The 12,693-nt window shown below is 40.2% G+C and overlaps 1 protein-coding gene across 1 annotated transcript; it reads left to right on the top strand.

The window, feature by feature from the left end:
- The first annotated feature begins 294 nt into the window (after window positions 1-294).
- On the top strand, window positions 295-11,742 carry znf865 (zinc finger protein 865). The gene is made up of 3 exons (XM_084130654.1): window positions 295-698; window positions 1,007-1,116; window positions 5,182-11,742. Exon 3 carries the CDS (start codon window positions 5,967-5,969, stop codon window positions 10,485-10,487), a length of 4,521 nt encoding a protein of 1,506 aa, XP_083986780.1. The 5' UTR covers window positions 295-698; window positions 1,007-1,116; window positions 5,182-5,966; the 3' UTR covers window positions 10,488-11,742.
- The last annotated feature ends 951 nt before the right edge of the window (window positions 11,743-12,693 follow it).

Here is a 12,693-nt window from a genome sequence, read left to right as displayed (position 1 = left end):
TACGTCACAGAAGTAACATATTTAGGACGCGCCATTTGTTGTTGTTTTTTTGGCGCTGGTTTCCTTAACCGTTAATAACATTACGAGACTACGAATACCGAAAAGTACACAATTCAGTGTGTTTTGTTAAACTTACACGCCATTACCCTGTCATCCTACCTCAAATGCATGATAGAATGAACCCGTGAATGAAAAAAAAAAGCTTTCTTTGACCCCACTTCATTACATGCTGGTTCAATGTACTAAGCAGGATAATGTCGGACGTTTTAACATGTAACACCACCCGGAACTTATATCACTGCCCGGAAACGACCACTGTGAGGCGAACAGAAGTACCCGAAGGAAGACGGGGGCACTAAAAATTGACACGGGGCGGAAAATATTTGGCCGACCATAATCCGCAAAAATTTAAGCGGAAAACGGACGGGAAGAGCAGTTTCGGTCGAAATTCTACGATGAGAGTGATATCGCGTGAGGTTGAACGTTAGCGAGCGCAGCCAGCGGAAATTGGGGTTTGTTTAACGGATCGAAAGCGATGGAGAGGCCTGCGAGAGTGTTTTTCCACGGGATGGGGAAAAATGACCTGCTAACCTGAAATCGGATACCGCCTTTGTGCACATCTACGCTTTCGGCGCCCTTTTTAGCATTATTATTTTCACGCTTTGCTCTTCAAGAGGACTTTCTCCGTTCACGAGCAGGTGTGATAACAATGCTTTTGAATGCATTCTGTTGCGATGTAAAAGGGTACGACGTCTTTATTTAGCTAGCTAAGAGGCTAGCAGAGTGAAGTGGGCTTATAGCCTGAATTCATATGACGGGTTGTCTGCACTCACAGTCACTTTCTTGTTTATGTTTCTGTTTTTCTGTCATGTAGTTGGCCCCTACGCAACGAGTAGCACACGTACATTTATGCTAAATTCGTGCATGATAATGCCAAATTGTTTGGAAATTTAACAAGTCTGATTTTGCTCTAATTTTTATTTTGAAACTTTTTGGTCTGCCATAGAGGGATGTGATTGAAAAAGGCAATTCGGCTCTCCCCCTCTCCCTCATCCCCTTCACATTCAACACAACCATCCCGGATCAGCGCTTTTCTCTCAACCTGCAGAGGCTTTGGTAAGTTTGATTTGAGTTTAATTGTAACTGCATGCAGATTTTGTTAGTGATGTTGACATGGTGTCGTCATTTGATTTTCTTTGCTGAGCTCAGGTTTTCATGTTTCACCCTCAATGTATCCGAGTATTGTTTTCTCCCCATGCGTTCTCGTGTTTTTAGAGTTATCTGTCGCTTTTTGTTTACATCAGTGTTTTAGTTGCATCTTATTTACTGTTGACAGGTATAAGGACTTGATTTGGACAGATTTAAGGATTTCATTTGTGCAGATATCAGAATTTGATTGTAAAGGCCCAGTTTGTATCGGATTGTGTGGATGAATGTTTTGACTGGTGTGGTTATACTTTAATATTTACGGTAACGTTTTACAATAAGGTTTCATTAGTTAACTAGTCTAGTTAACATGAACTAAGAATTAATTCATAGTTCATGTTAATTCATGAACAACATTGTTAATTTCAACATTTACTAATACATAATTAAAATCAAAAGCTGTATTTGTTAACATTAACAAAAATTAATAAATACTGTAACAAATGTTCTGCTCATTGTTAGTTCTTGTTAGTTAATACAATAACTAATGTTAACAAATTAGACCTTATTGTAAAGTGTTACCGTATTTATTTGTCTAGCTGTTAAAAAAAAAAAAACTATATTCAAGGTGAATGTAGACAAATTCGGTCACTTTTGTCAGCAATTAATTTGTTTGTTTATTGAAAACTTGCTGTACAAGTGTGAATTTGGGTGATTTTTGAGTACATTGAGTAAAACAACCAATAGTCAAATAGTTTCAGCTCAGTTTTGACATAGCCTATAAGGACTTGATTTTGATAGATATTAAAATTATTGGAGTGTGTGAATGTGAACAGTCTGTTTACTTTATTGCGGTTAAGTAATGAATAATAGTTAAATAAACAATAATATAAAGTTGCTTAGAATAATTTTTGCTTTTGTCATCAAGCTTGCATATTTGACAACATGATGCACAGTTCATCGCAGGCCTAAAAGGACCTGATATCCTTAAACTGTTTTTAAACTGGTAACATGTAAATTGGCTTAGCCCTTAGACGTCAAGCATTATGGTTTTATTAATCTGTCAGTATTACTGTTAGGGCTGGAACTAACGATTATTACCTTTTTTTTTCTATCGATTATTTTTTCGATTAATCCAATAATCTAACAATAATTTTTCCCTCATGTTAATCCATCCATTTTTTTTTTTTATAGTTCATTAATCCTTTGGTTAATTTACCAATAAATAATAACCGCAACTAATCTATATATGAAGTTTTACCTAATGATATTATTTATCACAAAAGATAAGGTTGATGCAATCTAGGCTTAATTAGGGCCCTATGAAATCCATTTTTTTTCTTTTTCAAATTCCGTCTTTTTCCCTGTTTTAATTTTTCTGGACTCAATTTTAATGTTTAAATTATTAACCCAAAGCAAAATATATATATATATATATATATATATATATATATATATATTTTAGCGCCCTATGAAATGCATTTTATTTTATCTCAAATTCCATTTTATTTTTTATTTTTTTCCATTTGAATTTTTATGGATTCCATTGTAATGGTTTAATAACATTTTAATAAACAAGCCTGTTTAATCAATTGAATTCATAAAAACTTGATTTATCTTTTTTTTTTTTTACATAATAGGGCCCTATGAAATATCAAATGAAAATTAAACCTATACAATTTTTTGGCAAACAAAGTGCTGCACAACAGAGGTTTACTGTTAAAATGAAAACATGGAAGAAAAATGTATTATTCCTTAAATAAAGTTTTAATAATAATTTATTACTACTACTACATTACGACATAAGACATTCTACATTCTACTGTACAGTAGTAATATAGCCTATTTATGTAAAAATTTCTTCAAGTTAAACCGGAAATTCTATTTTACGGGTTGCCGTGGTGACCTTAAAGTTTCTGTATGTTTATGATATGATGATAGTTTTTCTCAAATGAAAAGGTAAAATGCTCATGAAGTGACTCAAAGCAGCTCTGGAGATGAATTTCATGTGCTAAACTGCACATCTGCGCCATTCATTCACAAAGAGACAGAATGCAGGATTCATATTTAAAAGGTCTTTTTGCGGCATTAGTCCATATCGTGATTTGATTTAAGTTTACTGACCTACTTCATCAAAGATCTGACAAATTCTGTGATTCCGCATTATACAGAATTTAATTTTAATCACTGAATTCTGCTATTCCGTCCGCGTTGCAGAAATCATAGGGCCCTATGTTATTAATGTTGTGCACTGAGCTGCGTGCGCTGAAGAGTATAAGATGATCAACAGCGCACTTTACTACCGCGTTAATTCTTAACCAAACACAGTATTTTACTATATCTCTTTACAATAAATATTTTTTTTCTACTTAAAAACTATATCGTTATCTTACTAACCCAACTAATTACTCATCCGGGCTTTCCAATAGGTTGCACGTAAGGAAAAAAAAAAAAAGTAGCACGATTCTTTCTGCCAGTCGGGCTGCAGCAGAGAAGCTGCAAAGAACAGCTTTGCAAGAATCGCCAAAAATTCCGTGATGGGCCCACGGTAGAATTCCGTGAAATGAACACGGCCCCTTAAGTTAAGGAAAAGGTCGTGGGTGGGCTTACATTTCCATGACACGCGGGACAACAACGGGACGGTTGGGTTTAGGAAAAGAAGAACGGGACGGTTGGGTTTAGGAAAAAAGGAACGGGACGGTTGGGTTTAGGAAAAAAGGAACAGGACGGTTGGGTTTAGGAAAAAAAGAACGGGATTGTTGGGGGTGTGGCATCACGATGGTGGCTCTCCATCATGATGTCGGTCATCGTCCATCGGCACAACCCTAGTACAAAGAGTTCACAACATTCTTTTACAATAGTGTTTTCGTTATAATTTTATGTAGCCTAGCCTATGTGACAAACTTAAGCTGCACATGTTGCTCTTAACTGTATTTTCCTTTTCAAGTGATTCCAATCATAATTCAAGCAAATCAGAATCATCATGGCGAACAGAGAACATCTGAATTGTCTCAGCTGAAGGAAATAATCCATTATTTATCAGCTTTAATATATCAGGCAAATTTTATAATCGGGTCGATAACATCGTAAAATGAACATATATCATCCGATACCGATACTCTGGCAAATATATCGCGCATCCCTACTTTTTGGAAGTGATCTCGATGACAAAAGGTCTTCTAGTTTACCTGAAATTACCCTATTTGATTATTTGTTTATTTATTCAAATAAAATCAGGTAAATTGGGCAATTTTTTTGACAGCCATTTCAATGTTAAAAGTGTCTAAAGTTACCTGACATGACCCCATTTATTTATTTATTAGCTTGCAAAAGTGTGAAATTTGTGCTTTCTGTTTACTTTGATATAAGGATTTGACACTCAAGTGTACCTGTCTGGATTGGAATGTGTGAATGAATTGTAGACAGTTTATATTATGAAGAACCCTTTTTTTTTTTCTTTTTTTTTTTTCTTGGTTCTTCAGTTATGGTGTGTGTGCTATACATGAATTGTTACATTTAATGACATTTATACATTTTAATGTATAAATGTCATAAAGCTATTTGGCAACATGACCCTCTTTTTTTCTCAGGCCTAGATGTAATTAATTGCCTCATAGGCCTATTATTTTTTTTTTAAATGATTTAAGAAATTAGCATAGTCCTTAGAAGTCAGGTGTTTATGGTTGGTTAACTAATCTGTCCATGTTTTTTAAGTAGTTTTATCACAATATCCCAGCTTCAGAAGTTGATACCAATATCCTTTATGCAAGTAATTATATTATGTATGTACCATGTAAATATATTATATATAGTATATATATATAAATATATATATATACTATGTACCAAAGTAAAAATATTCGTTTTGTGGATTGGTTAAAAGTTATACTGTGCCTTAGCTTTGTGAGTCATTGCTTCTCATGTCTTGATTGTACCATCTTTTGTGTTGAAATATACTTCCTTTGATTGAAAGCCTTCTTACTATTTTTGATCTCTCTCTCTCTCTCTCTCTCTCTCTCTCTCTCTCTTTTTAAGGACTGACAGGGTGCCCACAGAAGAGAGGAGAAGAACTTGGTCATACCACTGTGCTGTGTTTGTGGTCTTCCAGCTGAGGTGTTAAAGACAAAGGTTGAATAGACTCTGTGGACTATCTAACCTTTCACCTTTTAACTCCAGACTTGAACGATTGAGAAAGTTGCTCACCACAATTTTCTCTTTAAATGAGGACTTTTCTGAGAAGTCACAAAGTGGAACCATTTTATTGAGAACTTGTCAAAGGAATACACAAATAGCAAGGCACGCAGACATTCCCTCATCGCTTCAGTTTTAAATGGCTTTCAACACTAAAGGATTTGCTTTTTAGTGATAAACACATTTTGTAAAAACATATTTCATATGGTAGTATTAGACATGTTTTTACTGTTTTAACTGTAGATATAGTCATTTTGGAAGACCAACGCAGACCTGTGTTTATTGCATGATATTGTAAACCAACTTTTTTCTTATTTATAGATTATTATTTAATCCAAGACTTCCAGACTTTTCTCACATGTAGTGGCCCATTACTATAGTCAAAACTCTGTTTGTTTGGGATGGACAGTCACAACATCAGACAAATTACTCCCACAAAGACATTGCTTTCTAAAAACTGGAGCTGCTAGCAGATTACTTTAAAGCTTTATATTGATTATTAGTGGCCCCAGTGCCAGATTTTTTTTTTCTGCACATCTTTTAGGTAAGATTACTTTGTCCACTTTGCCGCAGTACCAGGTGAACAGGGATTAAAAATCCTAAAAACGCCCCTCAACAGTGAGAGGGAGATGTTTCAGTTTGGAAAGTACCCTATGGACATTTTAGAAATGCTTAGTGGACACCAGGCTCACCAGTTCAAAGGACTGGGGCTGGAAAGACAACTGCAGCACCAACAACAAGTCCAACTTCAGCACCAGCAGCAGCTTCAACAGCAGCAGCAACAACAAAGTGAGGCATCTGGTGGCCTCCTGTCTGGGCTTGGACTTGGTTCCCTTCAAGGATCTAGAAGTAATGCATTTGCAGATTCTTCATCCTTATTTGCCAAAATGAGTGCGCCCCCTCCACCTCTTCCACAACAAACTCAGTCCTCATCGTCACAAAGCACACGTAAATCAAGCAAGATGAGCAGCAGCAGTGGGAGTGGCAGTTCTGCCTCTGGCTATCCACAATTTCTACGCACATTTCACCCTGCTGAGGCTGCACTAGCCCAGGAGCAGCTTCACTCAGGAATGGGGCGTTTCGATTTTGCTGGAGGAAGTACTGGAGGAGTTGTAACATCTGCGCCACCACCACCACCCTTGCACCCTGGTCTCTCTGTTCCTCAGCCATCTCCTGGACCATCCTCGTCGTCCCCCTCCCCTTCGAGTTCAACCACCACTTCTAATAATCCCCCCAGCAGTAGCAGCTCAGTGGCTGGATTAGTCGGAGCCCAGTCTGATGCAAGAAGTTTACACCAGCAGTTCAGTTGCATGCTTGCTGCAAACCAATACCTGTTTTCTGGAGTGCCCACAAATGCCAGTTTGGAACAGTTTCTAGTTCAGCAGGGTCCCCATAATCATCTTGGTCTTTCAGATTCTAATACAGGTCTTGCTCCTCCTCCAGCCCTTCATCCTTCCCACACCCATGGCCATCCAACTCCCCAGCCCCAACAACAGCAGCAGCAGCTGCCACCTCATGCGTTGTCCCACCCTCACAGCCATGCCCATCCACACCACCCTCTACACCCTGCCCCCCAACCATCACCACTTGGTGGTTTTGATTTCCAAGGTATTCCTGTTCTTTCGTCTAATCAACTGGCTTCCCTAATGCAACAAGAAGCAGGCCTGCCTTTGCCACTCCCACTCCATCTCTCCATACCAAAAGATGATGGCAAAGGAGATAGTGGATCTGGGGCTGGAGGAAGTGGAGGTAGTGGCAGCAGGAGAAAGAAAGCCATGGCTGGCTACCTGCCCCAGAGGAAGGCAGAAGGTAACAGTAGCAGCAGTACAAGCAGTGCTAACTGTCATGGCAGCTCTGGGGCACATGGTCATGATGGGTCCTCTGGTCTTGTGGGAGGAGGTGGAGGGGTTGGAATGAGGGGTCTTGGTGGTGACCCCTCCTCCATCCTCTCCTCGTCAACACCATCCTCCTCTTCTTCAACTGTCTCCTCCTCTTCTTCCTCTGCCCCATCTTCAAACTCTGCTTCTGTGCTGGTATCAAATATCTCTCAAAACCCCAAGCCTGAAAACCAGCAATCAATGACTCCCAATATCACACAGCCTGAGCAAGAACCTCTCTTTCATTGTGGAGAGTGCGGCAAGTCTTTTAGCCACCTCCCAAGCCTTCGTCGACACATACGCTGCCATGAAGAAGACGGCAGTCGTCCCAACAGCAGCACAAACACAAACCCAAGTCATCAGCATCAGTCAGATCTCCCCCACTCAACACAAGATGGAATTTCTCAAAATGCTCACCACCAGCATGAAAATCCAGACCCCATGTCTTCCACTTGCCCAAGTCCAGATAAGTCATACTGTTGCAATGAATGTGGAAAGGGGTTCAAGAAGAGAGGACACCTGCTTCAGCATGGCATTATCCATTCTGGAGCTCGTCCATATGCCTGCTCTGTTTGTGAGCGTTCGTTCAACCGCAGAGAGTCTCTCACTCGACATGAGAAAATTCACGAAGACAAGCCCTACCGCTGCCCTGCTTGTGGCCGCTGCTTTAGAGAGAGCACTTCTTTGCTTAACCATGCTGCATCAGGTGACTGTGGCAAGCCAGGGAGGAGGTCTAGAAGCAGTGATGGTAGCTCAATAAGTTCAGTAGAGGGCAAAGTTGAAAGTGATTTTTCAGGTGGACAAATGACTGACACAAAAGAATTAGTATTTTGCAAGAATGAGGATAGCACAGCAGGGATGTCTTGTGACAGTCTGTATTCACAGGGAAGAAGTGCTAATCAAAATCCTGTGGGCAAAACTGAAGAAAAGTATAACCCTGAGTATTCAAGAGATCCTTACCAAACGTCATACAGGGTTGATGACTACCGTCGTCAACAGGGCAACCCATCATCCTACTCTGGAGACTCCTGTAGCAACAGCATGTCAAGTCCGGCGCTCAGAAAAGCTCCTTTAGCCCCAACACTTCATCCACACCCTCAAAATCAGCAGCACCATCACCAACAGCAATCTCATCTTCCTCTCTCCTCTCTTTTGGATGACTCTGAAGATGAAGTCACCAGTAGTGCCATGTCTGCCATTGCCGCAGCTGCTGCCGCCTCTGTCTTGCCTGCTGAAATGAATAGTACTGGGGGACGAGAGGAACGGAGAGACATTATTGGAGGTCTGTTAGGAGGGCTTGGCTTCGGGTCTATGGGTGCCTCTTCGTCTACATCTACAGGAAATGGTGGGAATGAAGAATGCCTGAGTGGTTCAATGATACCTTTATCTCACCCCACCCAACAGCAGCCTAATTCACAGAATGCCAACAATCCTAATGCCAAACCCAAGCGGCCACGGAAGCCCAGACAGAAAAGAGAGCCGAGACCTGGTGGGGCTCCAGGAGAAGGAGTAAAACGTCGGAGAAGCAATCAGAGTGGTGCTGCTGGAGATGGTTCTGAAAGGCCTTATTTATGCACTGTTTGTGGACGGGGCTTTAGTAGACGTGAGACCTTACGTCGGCACGAACGTGTGCATACAGGGGAAAAGCCATTTCATTGTGACATCTGTGGTAAAGACTTCCGAGAGCCGTTTCATCTTACCAAACATCAGACTGTTCACTCGGGGGAGAAGAACTACAAATGTACCCTTTGTGGAAAAGATTTTGGATATGCACAGAGTCTGAAAAGGCATGAAAAACTGCATCTACGGGGAGATTTCAAGCCGAGGCGGAGTAAAACCAAATCTGCTGCAAATCAAGGGGGGCCCGCTAATCAAGATCAGTCTGATCAAACTAATCAAACCAACCCTGGCGCTTATTACTCCTATTCTCAGGATAAAGTTCAAGGATCTAATGCTAACACAAGCAACCAACCCCCTCCTAAGCTATATACATGTGAGATTTGCTGGAAATCCTTCCGCCATCACTTCCACCTAACTGCCCATCACCAAGCCATTCATGAACATGGTGGGGAGAAACTGTTTTCATGTGAAGTGTGCGGTAAGGCGTTTTCTTACTCCAACAGCCTGACCAGACATAGATTATCTCAACACGGTTTGACTCGTACTGGGCCAACAACACAACCAACAGGAAGTGAATCTATTGGAACTGCCCCATCTGTCTCTGAGAGTGAGGCTGCAACCAATGCACTCCTTCATATAACACCTGAAAGTGGAAGTCATGGAGTACAACAGCCCCATTCAACCATCGCTCACACACAGCATCCTCAGCCTGCTGGTTATTCTCCTCTCTTTTACACTCCAGAGTCAGGACATCACAGTTCAAATGTCAATTCACACCCCCAACATCTGCACTACTCAAACCCCACTATGGGTCCCCTCCAGCTTCAACAGCCAATCAGCGGGAAACAGCTAATTTATTCAGGGGTACCAGGTAACACCCTTCATTCCACTCCACCTCATATCCACATTTCACCACCCCAGCACTCTCATCACCACCAGCAACAGCAGCACCCTTTTTCAATGCAGACTCAGCATCTACAGCAAAGCCCTCAGGCCCCGGGAGATGCCACACAAAGGAAGAAAAAAAAAAGAAAGAAAAAATATAAACTGGCTAGTAGCATGCAGTTGATGACTGGATTCAGTGCTTACGAAATTGCTAGGAGGCGTATGTATTTAAAACGAAAGAAGTGCAGGCTTCAGCAGCAGCTAAAGCGAAAGAAGTGGATAGCTCAGCTGAAATGGGCCAAGTTTACTGGAGCTGGGCTTGGTTTAAATGTAGGTGGAAGCACATGGCGTGCAGGGCGGTTAAGGTTTAGAGGCCTTCGGTCTCTCATCGTCCCCTTAAAGTCATATTCTTGCCCTGTCTGTCCCTTTACCACTTTTTCAAGCCGCATAATTCTTTCAGTGCACCGTGTAACCAGGCATCCGCCAAGAAAACATGGGCGTCAGACTCACCTGCGCTGCATAGTCTGTGGAAAACGTTCTCGAAGGCTACTGACAGCTCTCCGTCATCGGGCCCACCACCTCTCTCAAGGGGTGTTCTCTTGCTCTCGATGTCCCTCTAGATTCTGGAACGGAACCCTCCTTCAGCGCCACAAATTTGCTTGTCGGCGTGTCAGTAGAGGAATCAGAATGTCAATAAAGGGGACTAATGTTCAGAAGACAGAGGACCAGATTGAAAGATCAACAGTTGTGACAGGGTACAGGCACTAAGTAAACTGACATCTAAAAAAAGTACAGGGATAACATGGAAATAGGCATAGAGGATTTTTATGGAAATTGCCACACATTCAACTCCTTAAACGTGGTCAGACTATAACCAAGGGAGTGCCTCTTAAAAATAAAAGACTCAGTTGATGTGAAAACAAGCCTGTACCTAAAGAACCATCCATTATAGACATGGATCTCTAACACGGTTTCTCCAAAGGGGAAGAATATTCTAGATTATGGAACTGTTTTTGGTAGCACCTTTGTTGTAATGGTAGCATCTCTATCCTCTAAAAATGCATTCATTATGTATTTTCGTAACTTTATTTGTGCTGCAATGATGGATGCATACCAGTGAAAGTGAACTAATTTGAACAGTAACAATCTATTCTTTAAACTAGTTTCCCCCCAGTACTCAGAGCTTAACGGTATAGCCCTTGTTTACGCTCAAATATACGTAGCTTTTTTGTTCATTGTGGTGTTGCGTTTTGTTTTCCCCCTTTTGCTGTCTTCATGTTAAAATGCAAATGTTCGATCTGGAACTGAAAGTTACTGGTTTTGGGAAGAGGATCAAGTACATAATGTGTGTATTCCCTATGAACAACCTCAATTATGACACTCCAGGTTGAATTCAACAGTGTCTCAAAGAGGACTCTGCGGTGAAACTGTTAAAATGTGCAAAATATTCTACAGAGTCGATGAGAAGGGGACAGAATGGTGTTGCTAATGCCATGTTCCTGCGTTTAATGTCATCTTTTTTTTTTTTTTTAAGAAATATGTAAAGAAACCTTTGCAGGTGTTTCTATGGCAAGTGTTAATGTCTTTGGTTGCGAGATTGGCTAGCGGGTGAGAGGAATAGCCAATCTGTACTGTACAATGCGTATTATATTTTATTATGTAACAGTTTTTCTTTTTTATTATTCAAAGTATATGTTTTTTTTTTAAAATCATTTTTACTATTTTAGGGGTGGGTGGGTATGTGGCAGGGCCTGTCATTGTAAGATGTGGGGAATATATGTGTCGGTGTGATTTTTGTTCCCTGCCCCTTTGATCTGTTTAACCCAAACCACAGTTTAGCCCAGCTTTCCCAACACTATTGTATCCATTCTCAATACTTTTACTTAGCTCTACTGTCCCAATGTTTTCCTCTCAGTAAACTAAAATACAAAATATAAATACTAAACAACTGTTTTCTTTTTCTGAGTCAACAGAAATGTTGAGTTTCTCAGAAAGCAAATAAAAAGATAGGAAATGTACAGTTTTTTGTTTGAGTATGTTGTATTTTCTTTTGAATGTTTATTAGAAGCAGAGCTCTTCCTCTTCATGGCGGTGAGCAGATTGGATTAATTGGTTATTTATGGCATGTAGGTTAAATGATTTATAAACATCAAATTAAAGGATATGACCAGGTGTTACGCATCTGGTGCCATGGTGCTGTGTTCAGCGGGATGTTTACAGCTCACATGTGTTGACACATGCCCAATGCAGTGCCGCACACTATTAGAGTTGGGGGGAAGAATGCCTTTAAGGGTACTTTGGTTTGGTGTGTCAGAGGAACACAACCGTCTGTTCACTTAGTTTTTCTCTCAGTGTCTCCAAGCAAAAGTTTAATGAGTTCAATACAGGACATCGTCTCACATGGCTTAATTGAAAATAACGTGAAACTGCAAGTTGCAAATGATGTCCTCTAGGTGGCAGTAATGTTCTCTGTAGCTGTGTTCTCAGAAATCAAATCAACTTGATTGGCCTCACAAGGCTTGTACAGTGCAGACTGTCGAACACATGCACAATACCAGTGATTGTTTTTTTTCTTCCTGTCGAGACCATGCGTATTGTGTTCAATTGTTTCAACTTATGTTACATTGTACTTACTTTGTAAGTATAAGGAATTTTCAGATTTAAATTCACTGTAACAGTCTTTGTATTCTCATGTTTTGTTTAAGAACTTTTCTATATATATATAAAAGTTTTTTTGTTTGTTTGCTCTGCTCAGTATTTCACCATTTAGGTATTGGTCCTTGTGAACGCTTGTATGAAGTAAAACTTCCTTGTAAGCCAGCGTGAATTTCTATATGCTGCAGTTCACGTTTGAGCAGTAAGTATATTAATTTAAATCACTTAATTTAAAATATTGGTACCTGCCATATAAATAGAATTCCACCCCAATAAAACATTTTTTTAAAACTAATTTCAGAACATTTTCAGTGTGATA

This window comes from Abramis brama (assembly GCF_963993115.1).
Source record: "Abramis brama genome assembly, chromosome: 12".
NCBI classification, from domain to species: domain Eukaryota; kingdom Metazoa; phylum Chordata; class Actinopteri; order Cypriniformes; family Leuciscidae; genus Abramis; species Abramis brama.
Note: the sequence above shows the minus strand (reverse complement) of the source record. Positions and strands in the feature narration are given on the sequence as shown.